This window comes from Gopherus flavomarginatus, chromosome 1 (assembly GCF_025201925.1).
Source record: "Gopherus flavomarginatus isolate rGopFla2 chromosome 1, rGopFla2.mat.asm, whole genome shotgun sequence".
Classification (NCBI taxonomy): domain Eukaryota; kingdom Metazoa; phylum Chordata; order Testudines; family Testudinidae; genus Gopherus; species Gopherus flavomarginatus.
Genome location: NC_066617.1, coordinates 270,514,341 through 270,537,762, shown reverse-complemented (window position 1 = coordinate 270,537,762; position 23,422 = coordinate 270,514,341). Strand labels below are relative to the sequence as shown.

The 23,422-nt window shown below is 45.9% G+C and overlaps 1 protein-coding gene across 1 annotated transcript in view; it reads left to right on the top strand.

Annotated features, from left to right (window-relative positions):
- CLYBL (citramalyl-CoA lyase) overlaps nt 1–16,954 on the top strand; it is a 145,734-nt gene extending 128,780 nt beyond the window's left edge. Inside the window, exon 8 of the mRNA XM_050950662.1 lies at nt 16,237–16,954. Coding sequence (XP_050806619.1) covers nt 16,237–16,332 — 96 coding nt within the window. The 3' untranslated portion in view covers nt 16,333–16,954. The remainder of the gene's footprint in view (nt 1–16,236) is intronic.
- Nucleotides 16,955–23,422: the final 6,468 nt, after the last annotated feature.

The window sequence follows — 23,422 nt, the reverse complement described above, 5'->3', positions numbered from 1 at the left end:
CTCTTGCCTATCTTAGCTTTTATTCTTTAAATAAAATTATTTGCTGCTTAGAGAATTAAAAATACTCTTAAATGATTTCATAGAAATCATGATGATATTGTCATATGAAAATAATTTGCAATCAAAGGACAAGTGTAGCATGGAAGAAAAAAAAAACCTGCTTGCTTTGGTATTACTTGTGGGAAGAAATAAATAGATTTGAAATTCTTTATTTTAAAAAAAATCTGATAAAATTTCTTTAGTTACAGGGGTCCGATTCTGCAACTGCTTACACGTGTGAATAAAGTTACTTTTGTGCATAACTGTTTGCCAAATGTGGCTCTTAATAATTAAAAGTGGGAACATTTTCTATGTATTTGTACCAATTTCTGGACCTGAGATTTGAATAGAGTGGAAAGCAAATTAACACTCGAATATGATTGTTCCTAATTTAGTGCATCATTGAATCTCACATTTCCTGCTCTGTGGGTTTCTGCTATGTAAATATTGCGGTGGTGATGCACAATCTGTCTCCACTTTGTGCCAGTAATACTTAAATTAGGGGTCGCCTGAAGGAAGATTTTATGCTAGTTGCAGCATTGTCAGTTAATTATCTTAAAGGTTATTTGCTATAATCCAATTTGCCCCTTTTTGAAAGAAAAAGTTGCATCTAAGTATGTTTATCTTAGTTACAGCCAAACCTGAAATTGTTAAAAAGCCAGGGAAGTTTTGATGTCCACAACGTTTAGTTGCACACAAACTGAAATGCCTGAAATGTGTTTGTACAAAATATAAGTGCAAAATAATTATAATCATAAGTAAAAAAATCTTCTGTAGTAAAGCTGAGCACACAAGATTTTGTACAGCTTTGTTCTTTTTACTGGTAGAATATAAATATTCCCAATAAATTCCTTTACTTTATGATGTGTGGAAATACGTTGGAAGTTATATCTTCCCCGTTTGCACACATTTCTAGTGCAAGAAAGACTGCATATTAGAAATTCTAGGAAGGTCATAGCAGATTTGTGATTCATTTATGCCTATACTTCAGAATAAAGCTATTAGAATCATAATGTATTATTAGAATAAAGTTACTGGTCTGCCTGACTGTCTACCGTATCTACTAACATTTCCATCACTATGATATTTGGGTGCCAGCCTGCATGATTATTTCAGGTCACTATCATATGTTATCTTTCTGTGTCTCTTTGTTCTGTTCCCCTTACCTCTGTGATTAATGTAAGTAACATAGAAAGAACATGCATGCATGATTTTTCACATTTTTCTGATTCCTACACACTACATATCTCACAAATGCATTTTGCTGGGTATACACAATGCCAGTGGTGGGGTGGGGGAGTTCAGGGAAATAAGCAGATAAATAATAAACGTTCAAATGACAGACTCGGCAGAATATTTGTTTATGTTTACGGCTTGTACCTCAGGAGCCCGTATAAATTTAATGTCAAAACCCTATCAGAAGAGTACACCTGTAAATTATATAACTGGCGAGGGAATATACTGTAATTACAATATTAGTAGCATCAAATTACAAAAACCTTACAGATAAGATCCTGCATTATGGAAGCATTACTTCTCTAATTTGTTTTAAAAGTGTTATTTTAATGACAGTTTGTCCCCAAAATGCTGGTTTCTTGATTGGATCAGCAATTTATGAAAGTTTCATTGTAACAGGTGCTTTCTAATTAGATTAGAAGCATCTATAACTCTTTGGTAAATATAGATTGGCTTCTTTACTAACCAGTTTACATGTTTCTATATATTTGGCATAGAAAAATCTATCCAAAAAAGGCAAGTTATTTTGTGACCTGGCTCGAATTCTTAACATTTAAATACTACTACATTTTCATAACAAAAAAATTAGTAAATAGATTGCTGTGTGCGGTGTTTCCTGCAAACTTCTTAACTGAGTTAATATTGCTGTATTATAAATGTGGAGCCAAGAAAAGCCTGAACAATCTGATTACTTAATTTTTTCCAAAGCAAAGGTGTCTCACAGGAGGGCTCTCATGCTGTGTGTCCTAGAGAGATGTTAAAATTACAATAATAACTCTTCCCATCCCATCTTATAAGAAATATTCCGTATATTGCTTTTAGAAATCCTAATGTGCAGATAGTGAAACACCACTCCTGCTTTTCTTTTTATTTCATTAAATTAGGACTTGCATGTCAGTAGGTCCAAAAATATAGCTTTGGTTCATACTGTTCAGTCTTGCATGTTTTTTGTTATGTTATTAATCAAAATTGAAAGCCTGGAAAAAATAAATGCAAGGGATTTGAGTGGCTAGGTTGCTCACAGATAAATTATTGGTCTTCAACCTCTAGGATCACAGTTTGTTGTTAATTGGTTTCAAAGTTTGATGCCCTTAGTCAACAATAGTTTGCATTAAAATACAATAATCAGCTCTCATAATTTATCACAGTTTGACAGATACAATAGTCACAGTAAGCTTTGTTTGAGAAAAGGCTGAAATCAGACTATTATATCTTGGAGACTAAAATGCTTTGACATAGTTGTCCCTGCATTTGAGAACAGAGGTTAGTAAGAATTAGGATCACAGATGGACTCTAGGGTATTTTAAGTATCAGAGGGGTAGCCGTGTTAGTCTGGATCTGTAAAAGCAGCAAAGAATCCTGTGGCACCTTATAGACTAACAGACGTTTTGGAGTGTGAGCTTTCATGGATGAATACCCACTTCGTCAGATGCATAGGGTATTTTAGATACTCCTGTAGTCCTCAGGGAGAAAAAAAGATTCTGCTAGCCCACATTATTTGGAATAATATTATGAGCATGGTCCTGTTTGCACTGAAGCCAACAACAAAACTTTCATTAACTTTTTAATAGTAGCAGGACTCGGGCCTATGCATAGGTAATAAAAAAAGAGAATGACTAACACAATATATACACCACTGATCCAAAAACTAGACCTCCTCCTAGCGTGTCATTTGTGTTTGTACTTTGTTTGTGTCTGATATGGACATTGTTGAACTAAATCACCATTCTTTGTAAAGGGCTTTGAGATCAGCAGATAAGTGCTATATGAAAGCAAAGTATTATTATAATGCAGCTTCAGTAATTTTTCAAAGGGAAGTTCATTGTACAATTGCTATGACATATGATTCTTGAGACTACATTCAGGTACAAACCCACCCCACCCCACCTCCGTGAAAGTCTAAAAGTGACATAAAATAGATCTTGATCATAGACTGGATTCAAGAAGCAAGATAGTGTATCTTGCACTTATGTAGGCCAAATTTTGTTCTCACTCTGGTTTAAGTCTGGAGTAGCTCCACTGCAGTAAATGGAGATAATAAAGTGATACAAATCTAAATTAAATAAGGGCAGAAATTGGCCCACCTGGCGTACAAAATGAATAACGTGCACTCCAAAAAGGCAGGCTGAAGGCAGCGGGAAAAGCTATTAATAGGGTGTAAGAAAAAAACAGCTCTCCTTTTAATGTAACTTTACCATGTACCCTCATTTTCTCAGCCAAAATGCAGCTTAGTCCACCATTACATGACTGATAAATTTGACCCAAAAATACTTTAAAAACCATAGAAGCTTTTTGTTGTTTATATATAATGCAAATAGTAAATTAGTTTTAAAATATATTGAGATTGAGTATTCTTGTGCAATTTGAGTCGAAAATATTAGATTAGGTACAGAATGATTTCTGTAAGGGTCTTTACCAGTCATCTGAGTTAGGTTTTTTAATTTGATATCAAGCAAAAATGACAAATGGAGTGCAAAAAAAGAGCAAATAAAAGTGTAATTAAGCTTTTACATAAATAAGTTGTAAATATTTTAAAGGAACCTGATTGGTCAACCAGAAAAGAAAGAGCTAAATATTGCCTCAAAAGTCACATGGAAATGAAGTGTACTTTAAAGTTAGGATTAGTAATACACAATTCAAAACTGTAACTTTGGGTGAGTGTTTTAGGCTCCACAGGGCTAAGCTGAAAGAATGATATATATAGTGCCATGTATGGATAATAGTCTTAGGAGGCCTTTGGCATCTGAATGATAAGTGAACTCAAGTGATTTGGCAAACTATGCAGTAGCTTTTATGGTTCTTCCTGGAATCCTTTTATTTACACAGTATCTGGTCTGCAAGGGAATTGCTCACAAAGACCCTGTCATAACCGTCTTTGTTTAGGAAAGTCTGAACCCAGGCTACTGTATCTTGGAAACAATCTGCATGCTAGGACTTGTACTTGGGAGTGCTCCAACTCCTCTTGAGATCAGTGAGTGTCTTTCCCCTGATTGCAGTGGGAGTGGGATTCAGCCTTCAGTAAGGATTCTGTCTGTCTGTAGCATCTGGCTCCCATTGCCTTCCCAAGAGGATGTTGTTCTAGGAGCTGGCTCCTTAGCCCCTGTGCCAGTGTGTGTGTGTTTGTCTCTAGTCAGGAGACACTGGCCCCCAAGCTCTTCCTTCATTCTGGGCTTGTCTGTCCTTACAATGTTGCAGCAGGGCTGCTGGAGCGCTTCAGTGAAGACACTCCCTAAGCCGATGGGAGGGATTCTCCCCCTGGCGTAGGTACACCACCTCCCCGTGAGGCGGTAGTAAGGACTCCAGTCAACCCATCACTATCTAAACCAAGGGTCAGGTCGATTTAACTGTGTCACTCAGGGGTGTGCATTTTTCACATAAAATATAGTCAATATGATTAACAAAAGTCTCTTATGTAGCTGTGTTATTCAGAAGAGATCAAAGCAGTGTGCTATAGCACAACTGGTGGATTTCCTCCCATAGAAAATATTTGGGGGAAAATCATGAACCTCTGTTATGTAGTGGTAAGGGGCACATTCACTTGTTATTCCTACATATGTTGACTCCACACTGGTATGACCAATCCTGCGCACAGTTGTGCCAGTTGGGGTAGATGTGAGACAGAAAGGCTCTTGGCCTGTTTTGCAGTTCAGACCTGCAGAAGCTCATGAGAGTGCTGGGAGCTCATACAAATGATTTGCTTCCCCCCGCCCCCCCAAGGAGGCCCTCTGTGGATCTTGATCCTTTTCCCTCCTGTCACTGAAGCCCTGGGGCTAATGCACAGGGAGGCTAATACAAGCTGCAGCCCAGGCCCAAAGTCTACACTGCAGTTAAAGAGCCCCTTAGCCTGAGTCAGCTGGCACGGGTCAGTCATGGGTTTTTAATTGTACCATAGACGTACCCACATCAGTTTAAAGGATACTTTGGATAAGAAAAGGGAGTGAGTCTGTCTCTAGAAATATTCTATTTGAGTGCCTCACTGTTTCTAGCACCTGTGTATTCTGAATATCTTGTGCATCCAGGTTAGTTATTTGATAGCTGCCAGTTCCTGCCTTCCCAGAAAGGAGTTAAGAAAAGAAACTACCCAATAATCCTGGATAGATTTGGATTGGGGGGTTCATTTGTAAATACTCCGCTGGGAAGAGGGGAACAGGAAACTTCATCTTGTTATAAACTGAAAGATATTGACCAGGACCATCTCAGGCTTTCCCAAACATCCTCAGCCAGTCCTTAGTGACTTATTAAGCTGTAGTGATTGATCAGTGAAAAGGGGCGGGGGCCTTCTCCCACCTCGTTATGATAGCTTTTCCCTTTGAAAAGGGGTTTTTGGAAGAAAACCTGGATTCAACCCTACCTGACCTGTCAGGCAATAAATTTAAACTTCGAATGTTGACTTCTTTGAAACTAAGCTTAAATCCTTTTCCACAGGAAAACGTTACCTGTTTGTAGTCAGGAGGTTCCCTGACAAGCATAAGCATAGTTCAAGTTTTTGGGAAAAGGGGTGTCTGTTTCTTTTGTTTCTGTACCTGGAAGTAAACCCAAGCCATTCTCCTGAGCCCCTAAGTAGAAGAGCAGAGGTTTCAAACAGTAAACTTTTTCCCTCGATGGACTTTGCCTAAGAAGTTTTGCTTAATCCCAGTGGGAAATTATTTTTTTGAACTCCTGGGTTTTTTTCCATAGTCTCCTGTGGGTGTCCTCTTAATATTCTCCTGCTTCTTCCCCTCCTCTGAACAATGGTCTTCCTTTCCTTTCTCTGTAAACTATGTAACAGTTTTCAGGGTTGGGAACAGTGTTCCCAGGCCCAGGCAAACAGATTTTGATGGATTTATTCCACCTTCTTTGTGGCCTCAGAGAAGGAGATATCAGACTTCTTTATTTTAGGATTTGGAAGTGGGTGAACAATTTAATAAAACCTCAGAGGATTAAAATGGAATCTTTCAGCTAGCAATGGATCAGGAATATTTCCCAGACTTGACGATGCCTGCTTACACATCACCTACTTTCCTTCCCATCAGAAGTACACAAGGTTTGCGTTGGCTTGCTAATATTTCCAGTTCAGCACTTCTGCATTTAGTCTGCCTGAGAGTGTTCACAGTCAGCCCTCCATTGAAAGGATCTTACATAATTACTTATTTCAACAACAGGTTTACTCTCACACAGTCTCTGGACTGGGTTACCCAAGCAGTATGGGAGCTTTGTTCAATTTACTGGGTCTCATAATGAATAATGGGAGAAGACGATGAACACTCCAGGTCCTAGACAAACTACGTATTGCCTCAGATGTGAGCCTGTCAGGGTGAGGAGCTAACACACAAGCCCAAAGAGAGAGAGAAATTAACCTTCTTAGTGTTCAGAAGGCTAATCCCAGGGAAGCACATCTTCATAAAGTCCATCTGCTCAGCAGTACTTGTGTACCTAGACCATGAAAAACAACGCTGCTAGGGAAATCTGCTCCTTTTTTTTTGTTCATCTGAGTAGAGGTCATCATCCTCTTACTTAGGCCATATTGGTTCCACCTTACTGTACAGCAGACTGGCTAAAGCAAGAAAAGAGTATTCTAGAAGAATTGTCCTAAAGGCAGAAGTCTTTCAGCAAGAATTGGGGAGTCCCCATTATATACCCATTTCCAACAAAATGCAGTACCAGGTGTTCCCCTTTAGGCAGCATTTCTTGGAACTTTCCCCTGGCTTGCAATTTTCTCCTCTTCCACGGATTGGAGGGTCCTAAAGAAAACTGAAGGTCACAAAACTGCTTTCATCCTAGTTACCCTGAACTAGCCAAGGTGGTCTTGGTGTGTGGAGTTCATATAAGACTCCTTCTATCCTTATGCCAAGACCTTACTCAGCAGGGCCCAGTAATGCCCCATACCTGGGTCCCACTTGACCTGGTTCATAGCAGGGTATTCCTGAAAGAGTTGACATCTCTGACATGGTGGCCCAGACCATGCTGTACACACACAAAAAAAATTATTATTTTGTTTTCTATTGCATGTGGATAGATTTTTCCATGTGGTACAGAGCAATTTTTTCCCAACTAGACAGGCCAGAAGCCAGGTTTAGGTCAAAGACCTATCCCTGAACTCCATTGGGATTGAAGCCTTTGCACAAAATACCTTACAGAAGAGACAAAGAGGACATCAAACCTAGAGACCATTAGCCAGAGCTCATCTGCTGATTAGTGATCAAGACAGTAGATAGTGGAAAAGGCAGTTTTTCAGGAAGCTGGTTCCCAAAACACAATTTAGGACTTTGATGATCAATAGAAACAACTTGAATTTCATTTGTAAACAGAGAGAAAGCCAGTACAATATTTGGAGCTGATGTGTAAATATGCTTGCTACAGCTTAGGAAAGCAGATCTCCATGTTCTGTACTTGCTGTAGCTTGAGAGTGGTTTTCAGTAGCGTCCCTCATATCGATAGCATTATAGTAATCCAGATGGGTGGTCACAAAGGCATGGATGATCATGAAAAGATTAAATGCAGATGAAAAAAAGAACTACTGGCCACCTCACATATGCCCTCAGAGATCAGGGAGTATTAGTCACAAATCACATTCTTCCAAGCCTCAATCTCTTGTCTCATTTAGGTACAAGGAAATAAAATACCACACTATCTGGATTAAAAGAAAGACACACGGAGCTGCAAGTTGTCTGCATACTGATAGTCTTAGAATCATAGAAGATTAGGGTTTGAAGAGATCTAAGGAGTCATCTAGTCCAACCCCCTGCTCAAATAAGACCAACCTCAACTAAATCATTTTGCCCAAATTGTTTCATTATCTTATCAGGGGTACATGTAGAACAAAAGAATTGAGAGAATAAACCTCTTTAGAACACCACATACCGTATAAGAGTTCTCAGTGTGCATGAGCAATTGTGCAACAATATCACCTTCTGGGATCTTTCTGGGGAAAAAAAAAGAGGGAGGGGAATGGAACCACTCGCATGCAATCCTGTCCATCCTTACCATAGTCAAGTCAACAAAACATTACGGTCAGTTATATCAAAGATTGCTGGCATATTTAAAGGAGTCAGCGTGGATACCATCACTAAGAAAGGCCACCAAGTCCATTGTAGTCTCTGTACCGTACCCCAGCTGTTTGAGAGGGATCAAGGAAACCTGAAGACTCCAGATTATATGAAAACTGTCCTGCACTACCTTCTCATTAACCTTGTAAAAACAGCAGTTTAGAGGCCAGGAATAATTAACAAGGTCAAAGTCCAAGATAGGATTTCTTGAGCAGAGGTCTAATGAAGACTTGTTTGATGGAAGGTGGCATTTTAATATCCTCCTTAAGGTAAGCATTGATTACCAGACCCAGTATCTCCCTGACTAGTTTTATTTTGCATGACAGAAATAGGTCCAACTCACAGTTATTTTCCAAAGTTGCGCTAGGATCTCAAGAAGCTAAATTGATTGAAACTGAACCATAGAGGATTTTTGTCCCCTCCAGATATAGATTTGCTCTCAACAGAATGGCAATCCACTCTGAGTCCAGTCAAACTAACATGCAAAAAATAAGAGTATGTATGACAGTAAGAAACTTTACATGATGTTTCCGTGAGGTGGAAATCTGAATTTACCAAGCTATTTACCAAACCAAAGTTTTCCATAGGGTGAAACTTTTTAGATGCTATTGTGAAAACCTTCACTTCCCCAAGATCAAAACACTAAAGTCTTCTATCAGGAAATCTTTTAGTCTTGGAATGCAATGAACCAATACTGGATCTCTTTATGCTGCTCCATATATTTCATTTGTCACACGTTAGGGAAACCTTTGAGGATGACATCATGTTGGGACAGAATATCCAGAAGCCACTGTACCAGTGTTCAAGAACCACAGATGGTCATAGTGTCCCTCTAGACTGCCTGTAGAATTGTCTGTCAATTGTACAGTATTCTTTTTTAGAAATCACTGATATCAACTCAGGTCTATGTCTTCATGAATGGCATAATGAGATGGGTCCTCTGTCCTGATAAGAGCAAACATAAACCCAAACTTATGTCAAACTGATGTGTTGTAAAGTTTAGTCCTGAATATCTCCAATGGCAACTCCACTGCATCTTGACACTTTATTCCATTAGTTTTTCCTAAAGTGTCATTTAAATTGTCCCCCTGCTGCAAACATTTTGTTCCTTTTTGTTTTGACAGCAAGTAGGAGAATAAATTGCTCTCTGTCCTCTTTATAATATCCCTCTGCCTATTCGTAGTCTGTCTCTCTTGTCTCTGGATTATTTTAGACTCACCATGCTCAATTCTTTTTTTCACAGGCCTTATTTTCCAAACCTTGTCATTTTTGTTGGTCTCCTCTGAGAACTGGTCTCTTTTTAAAAATTCCTTTCCAGCTTTGTTTCCTCTTGGTACCTGCTGAGTGTACCCTGCACTCCATCCTCCAAGTCACTTTGGGCTAGTGTTGTAGATCCACTAGGATCCCACTCACCCCTGCACACTTGACACATAAATTACTGTTGTTTTTTAAAACATTTTATCTATTTGAGAGAATATAAAATTTCACTATAAATTCATTGAGCCCAAATGTAGGCCCAGTTTACAGAGTGGGATGGGGCACATAAGCTCAAACAGGCTCTGTAGCATAAGCTATTCCTACTGCAGTCGAGGAACGCTGGCCTGAGGTATAAGGATGTGAGGAGGGGGATATACCTGCTTTGCAGACATGAGTTGTGGAGCTTCTCAGGAGACAGGGACACCACCTAAATAATCTTCCTGTTCCCACCCACGCAGCCCTGTATGTATCAATAACCTTGTCCATCCCCCCTACAGCTGGAGCTGCAGAGGACTTAACAATTAGGTCAACCTCTGTGCAGCTCCAGTAGGCAGGGAGAGAGGGGAGTAGCCAAGTTGTTCCCCTTCTCTGTCTGAGTTCTGTTATAGACCTGTCAGCAAGGGAAATATCTTTGAGACGTGGAGGGCCATGCAGTCTTTCCCCAGCTGTTAGTCTGTTAGGGACAAACCATCTCCATTCCCCGTGAGTGGGACATCAAGGAAGAGCTGCCTATACTCTGCTCCCTGACATTTCCCAGAGCCTGAATGCCACATATGGCACTCAGGCTGAGCAGAGTCAGAGACTCCACCTTTGGGAAGGGGAACACATGCTACCCTTCTTCCAAGATCTGCTTTGACAGCTGGTCAACACAGACAGGATGAGGAGCTCCTGCAGCTTTGATGTGGTAGAAGCTGCTGGGAGCAAATCGGGTCCCATTCTTTGTAACAACACACTTTGAGAACATTAAAAATGTTGTTACTCTAATGAGAGGTTTTGGTAATGAAAATGGAATATATGCTGTATTGTTTGAAATGGACGTAGTAAAAGAAAGTCTGAAAAGGTCATATGACCCTACCTAAAATCTGTAGCCAACCACATTTCTCCTACATCTGGCCACAAGACTTTTGGATAATCCTGTAAAATATACCCATGTTTAAATACTCTTGAAAGAAATAGAATATTTGTTTATGATGTGCAGATCATGGTGCTTTCATCATTTCACAGTCATTCATGATCTGACCTTGGCAGAATGAGCATGACCCTCCTTTTCTGTTTTGTCTTGGTTTTTTGTTATTTTCCTTCCCCCTATTCCAGTGTCAGATTTATGGGAAATATTCTGGGAACTACTTTACTGAAGCTTTAGACACTTTCTGCTTTCCACGGATGTTATTAAATATCACTTCTGATAAAAGAATCACATCAACTCTCCAAAAGTGAAGTTTGGATAATCAGGAAATTCTGGGATGAATCCCAGGTTCTAGAGCAGGTAGAGCTGAGGAAAAGGAGACGAAGGAGTGGGAGTGAGCCAAGGAAGTGAGCCGTTTTACAGAGAGCCCAATCCAAGGAGACATTAATGTCCTCAAATACCATGGAAGTCAATAAGAATTGAGGATGCCCTGCACTTTGCAGCTGGCTCTCAGCACCTGAGGGGTTCAGGCCTTAAATCAGCCTAGCTAAAGTGCCTGAATGGGGAGTCGGTGATTTTCTGTGATTGACAGAAACGTAGCACACCACCAACCAGTTCTGACTCAGACACCAGTTCTGATGCTGGGAGCAGGAATAGTCTGTGTTGCATTCCCAGCTTTCCAGTTGGAAAATCTCGTGTCAGACCTGCCGGCGTCTTTGCTTCCCTAGCTCCACACCCAAAAGGCTTTGGAGCTGACCAAACTATGTTTCACAGCACTTCTCTACACTGCATACAGGCTCTTCCAAGTGAGCCGAGAAGAGTGGTGATGTGAGCAAGTCTAGTACATGGTATGGCCAATCGGCAAATGAAAGTGTTGTATCAGGCATGTGTTGGGTGTAGTGCCAAAACAGCACCATCCGTGCTGGGACATTTTCTGATAGATAAAATGGAAGTGTAACATCACCAGTTTTGACCTTTGCATCAGTAAGGGCATGGCAGTTAATTTCAGAGAGGGAAGGTGAACGTTTTAGTGTATTTCCAACGGAAAAATGTATAGGAAAAAGAGGAAATCTATAAACAGGGACTAAGGGAGAACAATAAAAACTAGGAAGATTGCACAAATGTGGAAACAGAAAAGCTGCCGTGCTTGTGAAAGCAAGCAGAAAATGTCTGTTAGCTGCTTAGAAATAGGAAAAAGGAGAGAGGATGATTTACATCCTGAAAGAAAACAATAGACTTTCTCTGCACACTGGAACTGAAATTGTATCATGTGTTTGCCTTACCTGCAGTTGGGCTCACTTTTTTAGACCCTAGTTTCTGTGATCTTGTGGAGAGTCCAAGGTCCCTGCTGTGATAAGTGCCGGAATTCTGAACATATGCAGGGCGACATTGTGACTGGCCCTTGCTTGGGTGTTCAGTAAGAGGAAGGAGTCACTTCATCCTTCTCCCTCTTCTCACACAGCCCATGTAAAAGCCACCAATGGTTGCAATCGTTGCATTCAGGGCAGTGTTAAAACGTGTAGTCTGGCCCTTGCATTGTAATCCTTTCAGGCTAGGGACCTTGACTTATCCATCTATAAATCACCATGCTCACCAGGGATGATATAGCAGTCATAAGTCTGCCCAACATGGCTGTAGTTCTGTCCATAACAAAATGCAAGAGATGTGCAGGACAGGTATGCGTTTTATAAGCATGCACCTGAAGGCCTGGTTCTCCTCTCTGATCAGTTTTACCCACTGTAACTCCATTATCTTCACAGGTATGAGAGGAGAATTAAGCCCTGAATTTTTCAGACTGTGTGCACTGAATATGAAAAAAACGCCTGAAATCTCCAGAGAAAGTCACCATACAGCTTGAGTTCCTTGTGCCTAGAACTGGCGTCTCATCTGTATGAATTGTTTAAACAAAACTATATAATAGTTCTTAGGCTCCCAGTGACCCACCCACTCCTCAAAAAGCCTGTGGTTGTAACCCATCACACAACTATAGCAAGCACAGGGTTGCAGGAAAGGAGAGGACAGAGGCTTATGGAAAGAGAGTGAGTAAGGGACTGGGGGATGCTGTCAGAGGGATGCAGAGAAAGCGAGGACTCCAAAGGCTATTGAAGGGGAAAAGAAGGAGAAATGGTCACATTCCAAGAGACATCTACACTGAATCTCCAAACCTTAAAGGTTTCCTCAACACTATCACCAAGTGACCTTTTGGAATATATTTATGCTAAAAAATATAAACTTATTTCACCCAGATACTGGAGAAAGACTAAATGGCTTATTCTGGCTCTGTCGAGGGTGTGGAATGTATCATAGAACATGAGCAATCTGAAGCCTCACTTGTCACCAGTCATTTAAGGATATTTCAATTCTTGCTAAAATTTTGATTAAGAATTGCATTCTGATAGAGCATTTTACAACTAGAAAATAAAGTACAGGCTAGAAATGTGAGCTTATTAGGAATGTTTGCCAGTTAGACGATTCAGCTCTGGAACTAAATGTATCCCTAGTGTAACTTCTCTGAAGTCAATGGTTTTTATAAAAAAAAAAATCTTGTTGTCTTTATCTTAATATGAAGGGAAATAAAAGGGCTTGAAAAAAATAAGGCAAATTCCATCTAGTGGAATTAGAAAGGCTAATGTAGGGTAATACCATAATTACTGGTATTGCCGGTCTGCAGAAAACTGGAGGTGGAAAGAGCTACAGTGAATAGAGTATATTCAAATTGGTTGCTTTTTCTGGATTTTAGCTCACTATTGCAAATTAGCAGGAAGGAATTCAACCTCAGAGTGAATAAACAAAGAAACCAGCTTGCTTCTGCTCCCGCTTCGTGTAGAAAAAACAGAAATTTTCCTCTGGATGTATGTGTAGAATTCTGTTTGCTATGTATCAAAGTTATCTATGCACATTGAGAGGACAGCCCACCGAAAGCTGTCGTCCTGTTTTTCATGTGCATCTGGGCTATTTTCTTGTTTTCCTCTTTAAACTTCTAACCTATTATTTTAGTGATAACAGGGCAAGTGTGCTGTTTACTAAACTGGTCTCTTCTAAAAGAACACACAATATAAATCCAGTTATCATTGTTACGCTACATGTGAATTAATCTTTGGAACACTGACTTTTTTCCAAACTATTATTAAGCTGACTCCCTATAGCAAAATAGATACCGTTGTAAGATAAGCTTTCAGTTAACAAAAATAAGTTTTGCATAAATTAGTACCTCAACCACTCCATAGCATTATGCTGAACAAGTAGTTAATAATAAACTATAAATCTTAAAATGTTTGCCTCATTTCTAATTCTTGCTTTCAACAGTTGACAAGCCTAAGTTATGGTTATCTAAGTATGTTCTTTTTAAAATAGCTAATAATGAAGCTGTAAATGATTGCAATGTTGTTAATAGGAAGATTATTTATTATTTACATAAGGCCTACAGAGTTCTAAGAAATTTGTAGACATTTTTGAAGCATTTTTCATCTGAATTTCTGCTTGATTTGAATGATGATGTTATCACTATCAACCCATTATTCACCAAATCCTGCTAAAATTCCAGGATAATGTACAGGATATGAAACTCTGAATAGAATAAAATAATTGGACTAATTGTTCAAAAATTAGTTTTCAGCTTATAGAATGATAATAAACTATAGAAGTGACTGTGTCCAAGGATGAAATTTTGCTGTGTTATGCCCTAATTTGATGAGATATTTAATTCAATATTGCTTGAATGAGTTAAAGGTACAAGGCTGGGATCCACTGGACCAACGTATTTCCATAATCATTTTTGGAAAATGCTAGATGTTATCATTTGACTTGCTGGATTTCTCAGTTTTCATTATCAGTCTGTATATTGTATCTAGAAAATAATAAGCATTAGTTTGTTTCACTCTCAGCTCCCCTGGCCTCCCACAAACACAACCAGACAGAAATGTCTTTCCTCACTCTATCACCTCCCTGGTGTTGCTCTCATTAGTCAAATCTAAAATGAGTTCATGGTCCTATATTGATTTCAGTGGGGCTCCAAGTGCATGCAGCAGCAACGCACACCCGCCGCCCACTGCACAATGCAGGACCAGAGCCTTTATATGTAAGATCTTCGGGGAAGAGGCTACGGCCTTTAATTTGTTGTGTGAAATGCCCAGCTCACTTTTGGCCATTGTAAAAGGTAGAAATAATAATCCTGCTAGCTTGTTTTGTCTGTGTACCAAAAAAAATGTCAGAAGTGCCTTTGACAAATGCAGGAAGCAGGAGTCTTGCAATATCACTTGGGGCTGTCTTGCTGCAAAGCTTTTTAGCTTCAAAATCCTATTTCTTCATCACAAAGTGTTAGAATTTATTGATGGCTTTAATAAAATGAAAAAGAGATTAAAACATCCAAAATTGGGGTGGGGTCAGGTTGGAGGCTCTTTAATACAAGGTTTCTTTTAGTTGAGATGTAACTACAGCTTGTTCATCTCATATTAACACTAAGTGTAAGGAGCTAAGTACTGATAAAAATGAAAAGTTACTCAAAAATCTGCTCGGACTCTGGGATAGTCACTGCTCAGACACTCTTGGTCAATCCTGTGCAGAACACAGTCTGGTAAATTCCCCAGTAGTGCACAATAGTCAAATACAGCATGCTCCACATCGTTAGAAATCCATTCTCTGAACAGGGACATAATCTGCTAGCCATATGGGAAGGAGGAAGAAGAGAAAGGAGCAATGCCAGCAGCTCTGGAATGGCAGCACGAGGCCCTGAGAACTAAGGGTCTTCCCTGTGGAGCTCTAACTGGAAGAGATTTCCCCCAAAAAGTCTAGGGGCCAGGACCTCTGTTTCAGTTTTCCCAAAGGGTAATCATGCCTCTCCACACTCGTAACTAGCTCTGTGTTCTACTTATGGAAAAACGTGATACGTGAGCACAGTATTGTTACATTGCACTTTGTGAAATGAAGAGTGAAGGGGACTCGGTGTTGGTATCACTATTTGTCATAGCGGGAGAAAGAATTACTAGTATGATGCTGTAATTAGTTAGGAATCATCTAATCTGGAGCCTTGCTGAATGCAGACTAAGGCCCTTAGCTGTTCCAGCTCACTTTTGTGTGATGAGTGAGGATGGTCTGAGCTCTTCTATAAAAGGCTCCCAATCCTGTGCTGTTAGTTTATCTTCTTGTACCAAGCTTCCACTTCTTTTAGAGCTAGTAAGGGCTATTTTCCCATGTCAGTACATATTGATTGTGCTAAAGGGCAGCATGCCCTAAAATTCACCTGTCGCACTATGTGGATCGTTTCTGCTCTCTGCCTGTTTTTCAGATTGGGAGTTAAATACACATGCTCTTTCCCGCACAGTGTGATCAAGTGTGGTTTTTTCCTTCCTCCTTTTAACATTGAACTCCCCGCCTCTCCTCCCCCACCCCCTTTCCTTTAGTTTGGCTCTTTCTGAAGGTTATACAAGAAGAATCAGTTTGATTCATGTGGGATCTAATGTTCCTTGTTTTACAGATGGATGTAAAAAAACAAAGACCAAAATAACCTATCATTTTACAGGTTCTTTCATGAAGTTTGTATTTTCTGTTTTCCAGGGAGCCTTTACTTTCCATGGGAGTATGATAGACATGCCATTACTGAAGCAGGCACAGAACATTGTTACGCTTGCCACAGCCATCAGGAAAAAATGATCGGTTAAATGAAGCTCTCACCATGTGGGCAGAGAAGCAGTTTTAAAGAATGACTTTGGGAAAATGTAAATACATCAGAGTTAAGCAGAACTTCATTTACATTTCTGCAGATCTGACATAATTTTTCTTGCCAGACTTGCTAATTACCACGGCTATGTATGATTTAAATTAGTGCTTGCTCCAGTGCAGCCCAATGTGCTCCTCCTCCTGGATCTGGAGTGAAGTCATATTGCTGGGTGTATGACATCACAATAACGATTACCAAGACAGGCTTATGACTTCACTGGGGATAGCAGCAACATCTGGGCTGGGATGAAAACAAGCTTTTCTAAAATAACAAATGAAACAAAAATCAGGTCAAATGCTTCTGTTTTGTCTGGGCTTCTTTTCCGTCCCCCCCATGATATTTGTGGCAGAGTAAAAGTCCTCTTTCGAAGGGCAAACTCATGCATAGTTATTAAATAGGTGACACCTTAAAGATAATTAATTATATTTAAGGTGCCACCGGACTTCTTGTTTTTATTAAATAGTTGAAATTGTTATGAAAATCATTTAATATCTGTGTGGGCTTCTCCGCCTCCTATAAATGTACAAGAGTCATTAAAAAATGAATGTACCATCATGCGAGAGTCCTGATTTCTTTTTTTTTAAGTGGTTGCTATTCAGACCATTTCCTCCTGGAAACGTACAGAACGGGATAGGTTGGATGGCAATAAACGTGTTGAGTTTTCGAAGACACAATGCAGCAGAACTTGTGCATACGGTCTCGAGTCAGATTTGCATCACATTAGAGATACTGCTACAGGTCATATGGGCCGTGTGGTTAACGGGCTTAGCAAAGCTGTTTTGAAGAGGTTAACCCAGCTTGTAGTAAGGGTAAATAAACATAACAACCAGCCATTGTTCTCTATTCAGCATGTACTCTTATATCGACGGCTAAAGGGTATTGAAGCTGCAGAGGATCAACTTGTGGTTGCCAGAGGACTCCAATGAAGTTTGAAACACCAACAATCAGAGATTTTGTTTCTGTTCCTCATTAAATCATGAGCCTTTGTGTTCGGACCATGAACGACTGTTCTTTAAGAAATTACCAGAATGGGAAGTTTTAAACTATGCACCACCCTTTTCATGACCTACACAGCAGCAATGCTGCTGCACTTAGACAAACACCGCGGGGAAGGCTGTTCTGTTTATTTAAATTTGTAAATAGAAAACAGTTGTTTTTAGATTCATTTTTCACCGCCTCCATCGCCCGTTTACTGCTGGAGCCGGCGGGCACCGCTGCTTTTTCCTCCCAGATGCTCGGGGCTTTTTCCTTCCCTAGGACTGGGAAGCTTCTCCCCGCCCCCCCGCGCTAGAAACATGTTTTTAATGTGGTGTTGGTGTTTGAGCGCCTGTCTCGGGGCGGTGCAAAGCCCAGCCGGGGAGCGGCTCCGATCGCTTCAGTCCCCAGCCCGTGCCTGGGAGGGGGCGCCTGAGCCGGTGGCTGGAAAGGGCCGGGCCGGAGCAGAGGCGGAAATGCCAGACCCAGACCAGTCCGCTCCCTGCGATCCGGCCCGAGCGGGGCAGGGGCGCGCCAGGCCCGGCCGGGGGGATCTGGGGCGCTGCAGGCCGGAAGCGGGAGCAGCCCCAGGGCGGCGCCCGGCTGGGGACACGCTGCCCCCCGCGACCCTGCCGGGACCAGGGAGCCCAAAGGCCGCCGGAGCCGGCTCAGCCCCCAGCCGCTGCGCTGCGATCCTTGGCCAGGCCGGGGGGAAATAACCCGGCTGCTCCCGGAGCGCCGCGGGCCCAGCCCGGGAGCTGCTGGCCCGGGTGGCGCTGGGGCGCCGCTCCTAGGGCCCAGCCCCCGCTCGGTGCAGCCGCGGGGCTCCGCGCTCTGCACCGGGGCTGCCTCTGGCTCCTCCCCAAACCCTCCTGGGGGCCGGGCTCGTCGGCGGCAGCCCCTCGGCTGGGGCCACTTCTCCGGGCTTGGGGTCGGCCTGGGCCGCAAAGCAGCGAACCCGCCTGGTTAAACCAGGGCACAAGCCGGGCTGGGCGCAGGCGCTCCCCGATCCCCCTCGCCCGCTGGCCCGGAGACACGGGCAGCGGCTGGAGCCCGGGGCTGGAATCGCTGCAGAACAAGCCCCGGTGCGCGCGGAAAGAAGCTGCAGGTGCCGGGGCTGCTGTTCTGCAGGCAGCCGAGGAGGGATCAAGCCCGATCTGCTTAGGGAGGGAGGCGAGAAAACCACCGCGACCTCCCAGCCACTGACAGAGGGAGCGAGTGGAGGGAAAGAGCCTGGCCATGGGCAGATGAAGGGACACAGAAACCTGCCAGTGACACAGCCCCTCGTGCTGCAGGGCCGGGGCCGGGAGGTGCCTGGGGTGACAGAGCCAGTCCAGAAGCTTGGGAAGCTGTAGGTGGCGAGCTGGCAGGGGATGGTAAAGTGCAGGGCCTGGGCGCTGGCTGGGAGGTGATAGAGCCAGTCCAGGGGAAGGCAACATCTGGGGCAATAGAGCCAGGCCAGAAGGGGCAGCTGCAGGCCAGGGCATTGGCTGGTAGGTGATAGAGCCAGGCCAGGGGAGGGGGAGCTGCAGGCCAGGGCACTGGCTGGGATGTGATAAAGCCAGACTAGGGGAGGGGGAGCTGTAGACCAGGGCACTGACTGGGAGGTGATAGAGCCAGGTCAGGGGAGGGGGAGCTGCAGGCCAGGGCACTGGCTGGGAGGTGACAGACCCAGGCCAGGGGAGGGGGAGCTGCAGTTCAGGGCACTGGCTGGGAGGTGACAGACCCAGGCCAGGGGAGGGGGAGCTGCAGGTCAGGGCACTGGCTGGGAGGTGACAGACCCAGGCCAGGGGAGGGGGAGCTGCAGGCCAGGGCACTGGCTGCGAGGTGATAGAGCCAGGCCAGGGGAAGGGGAGCTGCAGGTCAGGGCACTGGCTGGGAGGTGATAGAGTCAGGCCAGGGGAGAGGGAGCTGCAGGCCAGGGCACTGGCTGGGAGCTGATAGAGCCAGGCCAGGGCACTGGCTGGGAGCTGATAGAGCCAGGCCAGGGGAGGGGGAGCTGCAGGCCAGGGCACTGGCTGGGATGTGATAAAGCCAGACTAGGGGAGGGGGAGCTGTAGACCAGGGCACTGACTGGGAGGTGATAGAGCCAGGTCAGGGGAGGGGGAGCTGCAGGCCAGGGCACTGGCTGGGAGGTGACAGACCCAGGCCAGGGGAGGGGGAGCTGCAGGTCAGGGCACTGGCTGGGAGGTGACAGACCCAGGCCAGGGGAGGGGGAGCTGCAGGTCAGGGCACTGGCTGGGAGGTGACAGACCCAGGCCAGGGGAGGGGGAGCTGAAGGCCAGGGCACTGGCTGGGAGCTGATAGAGCCAGGCCAGGGGAGGGGGAGCTGCAGGCCAGGGCACTGGCTGCGAGGTGATAGAGCCAGGCCAGGGGAAGGGGAGCTGCAGGTCAGGGCACTGGCTGGGAGGTGATAGAGTCAGGCCAGGGGAGAGGGAGCTGCAGGCCAGGGCACTGGCTGGGAGCTGATAGAGCCAGGCCAGGGCACTGGCTGGGAGCTGATAGAGCCAGGCCAGGGGAGAGGGAGCTGCAGGTCAGGGCACTGGCTGGGAAGTGATAGAGCCAGACCAGGAGAGAGGGAGCTGCAGGCCAGGGCACTGGCTGGGAGGTGACAGACCAAGGCCAGGGGAGAGGGAGCTGCAGGTCAGGGCACTGGCTGGGAAGTGATAGAGCCAGACCAGGAGAGAGGGAGCTGCAGGCCAGGGCACTGGCTGGGAGGTGATAGAGCCAGGCCAGGGGAGGGGAAGCTGCAGGCCAGGGCACTGACTGGGAGGTGACAGACCGAGGCCAGGGGATGGGGAGCTGCAGGTCAGGGCACTGGCTGGGAAGTGATCGAGCCACACCAGGAGAGAGGGAGCTGCAGGCCAGGGCACTGGCTGGGAGGTGATAGAGCCAGGCCAGGGGAGGGGGAGCTGCAGGCCAGGGCACTGGCTGGGAGGTGACAGACCCAGGCCAGGGAAGGGGGAGCTGGTGGCTGGTCCCCAGGACCGGCGCCAGTGCTTTTGGTGCCCTAGGCACATGGCCATTTCGTCGCCCCGCGCACTGCTTCCGCAGCTCCGGTGGACCTGCCGCAGGCATCCCTGCAGCAGGTCCACCAGAGCCGCAGGACCAGCGGACTCTCCGCAGGAACGCCTGCGGCAGGTCAGCCGGAGCCATCTGCCACCCCCCTGGCAAAATGCTGCCCCCCCCCAATAATCCTGGTGCCATAGGCTATTGCCTAGGTTGCCTAAATGGAAGCGGTGGCCCTGCTGGTCCCTCTCCTGGCTCTGAGCCTCGGGCTCTGATACTCCCCGGTCCATGCAGACGTGCCCTTTTCTCGGTGCCCAGCTGCTCTGCATGGCTGCAGCCCGCGGGTCGGAGCCCGAGGAAAGCCCCACTCAGCTGCCTCCCCCCCAAGTCCGGCTGGGGGCTAATCTGGTTAATTGAAGACTACCTGCCTCCAGGCAGCGGAGCAGCCCCTCCCCCCGTATTAATTCTCGGGTGAGCACATTCCGGGTAATACTGTTACAACATTAGCAAAACTAATGAGAAACAATTACTTAGCCAATGAGCTGGGACAAGCCGGAGCGGGACGGTGGCGGGTAGCCCCGCAGATTACTTGAATAAATCATCAGGTGCAGTGCGAGGCGGGCTGCAAAGCCCTGGCCCAGCAAAATGAAAACGAGAGTTATTTTTTTTATCGGTTTGCTTAATTTTTTCATTAATCTCAATAGGATCCGTGCGGTGTAGATTGTTTTATTCCCTTAACACCTCGCCTGGGGGGAGGGGGAGATCACACTAATGGCTTCATTGTTTTGCTGGAGGCTTAATGCCAATCTGTGACAACCTCATTTTGCTGCACGGAGGCGCCTCTCGCCGCACGCGGGCACTAAGCGAGGTGCCCGGGGAGCCCGGCAGGCTCGGGGGAGACAGATCGGGGCGTTTGGAAACGCCCGGCGCCGCGAAGCCCCGCACGTACATCGCTCCCAGGCGCTTTGCCCTAACTGCTTCAGCCAACCCCGCGGCCCAGCTGCGGCTGCTGAGCCACCAGCCACTTGTACTGCAGCGGCTGGTTTAGTAACTTCATTTCGTGCCGCCCTTCCAGAGAGCTAAACGATGCAAATCTTCACATTTCTTCCCCCTGGCGGCTGCACGCCGACTGCCGCCGGGGTTGTGCGGCTTTGGTTCCCCCGACAGGAAAATCCGGCTCCCACTTCGCTTTCTAAGGGCTTTTCTCCGCTTTGGTTTCACTTCGCTTTAGGAAGCGTTAAGTGGTTTCCGGTTTTTTCCCTTTCTCTTTGCCTCGTGCTCGGAAGGCAATTGACGAACCAAAACAGATTCCAAGATTAGCAGCGCGATTTTGTGCACATTAGTGATAGTAAAGGGCGCCTGATGGGTTTGTAATTGCAGAGCGCTCGGGCTGGGGCCTGGGAACCGCAGCGCAGCCTCAGCAACCCCCCGGGAGGTTTTCACGTTGGAACTGGGGGGCAGTGACCGAGTCACTCCCAGAGCACCGCGCTGACACGCCAAAGCGCCTCTCTGCCCCTCTCTCGGCGCTCTGGTTAAAGGGGGACCCGAGCAAACCGGGACACCGGTGACTTTCCGGGGCAGGTTAGCGCCTGAATGCACCCCCGCACCTTCTAGCAACGAGCAGGGCGTTTGCGTCTGACCCACCAGCCAGAGGCTGCGGGCAGGGGAGCCCAGGCAGCGAGGGGGAAGCAGCTTGCCAGGTTTTCACAACGCTGCTTCTCCGGAGCTGCCCGGTGACATTTGCAGGGATGATTTTTTAGACTGCTTCTAAGAAAGCATTGGTTAGGTTCCTTCCTCCGCACACCCCCAACAGGCCTCCGCACCAGGGGCTGCCCAGCAGTGACCCCCCAAGCCCGTCCAGTGCCACGCGCCACGTGGGCTCTGGGATCCTGCCACGGAACCTGGCAGAGCTTTAACTGGCATTAGCGACGCCACTTTCCGCTGCCCAGAGCTCCATACCTCGAATCCGGACCTTGCTCTCCGGCGCCAGTGCCCCTTTGCCACCTGGTCTCACCTAGCAGCCTGCACCCACGTGTTTGGCCTTTGAACACCGCTTTGCGCTGGGCTCACTCTGGAAAGTCCCTCGAGCAGAGCAACAAACCCAAACGCCTTCAGATCTGAGCTTTCTGCCAGGTCCTCGCAATGGGGAATACCTGCGCCGCGCCACAGCAGGGCCTTAGGGACTCTGAGAAGCCAGTAACGGGCTGGGCGCTCCCAGCCTGGACAGACACCTCGCATTGTGTCCTGCCCATCTGATCACTGCACAGCTCGGGCTTTGCCCCGCACCCCACCACTGGGCTGGTTCCGAGCCTGCCAAACATTTTAGGGGCCGGGCACAAAAACAGCTGTTCGGAGCCTGGAGAAACAGCTCCGGTTTGGTTCTGTGTCCCCCGCCCCCCGGAATACATGGGCCTCGGGCACCCATACGGCGTGATGGGGGCAAGCCGGAAAGCAAACGAATCAAGTTGCTAATGGCCATGTCTGGCCTGCGGGCCAGTCTAATCAGACCAGGGACCGGTTGGGGAATGGCCAGCGGGAGTCTGTGAAGTCAGAGAGCTGGGCCTGGAGCCCAGCCAAGGGGTAATTCCGGACGCAGGCTGCACTGAAAGGGGGCAGGGAGAGTGACTTGCTTTCTAAGGGACAGAAGGAGGCAGTAGCCCCCAAATGTGACTTAGCGGGAGGTTGGTTGGATTGGGAGGAGCCCGGTTTTTAGTAGAGCTTCCTCCCTGGGTAGGCAAAGACCAGACGCCTTTTTTGCTGGTCAAGGCTGAATAATTCTGTGCATGTGACAATCAGAACAAGGGACACTCCCCCCCCCCAAGAATTCAAAGACTGGCAGCTACACATCCTGGCCATCTGGCCAGCACCTGAGCTTGCCTGTTCACTGAGGACTGGTGCCAACCTGCGGAAAGCAGAAGGCCTTAGGGCAAGAGGGCAGGTGGGGTTGGCACTGCCTTGGCTCCCCTTCTCCTGGGCCAAGATGAGCAGCAAGACTCTTCCTGGGCAAAGTCTAGAGCAGTCGCAACCTCTGTGGCCTCA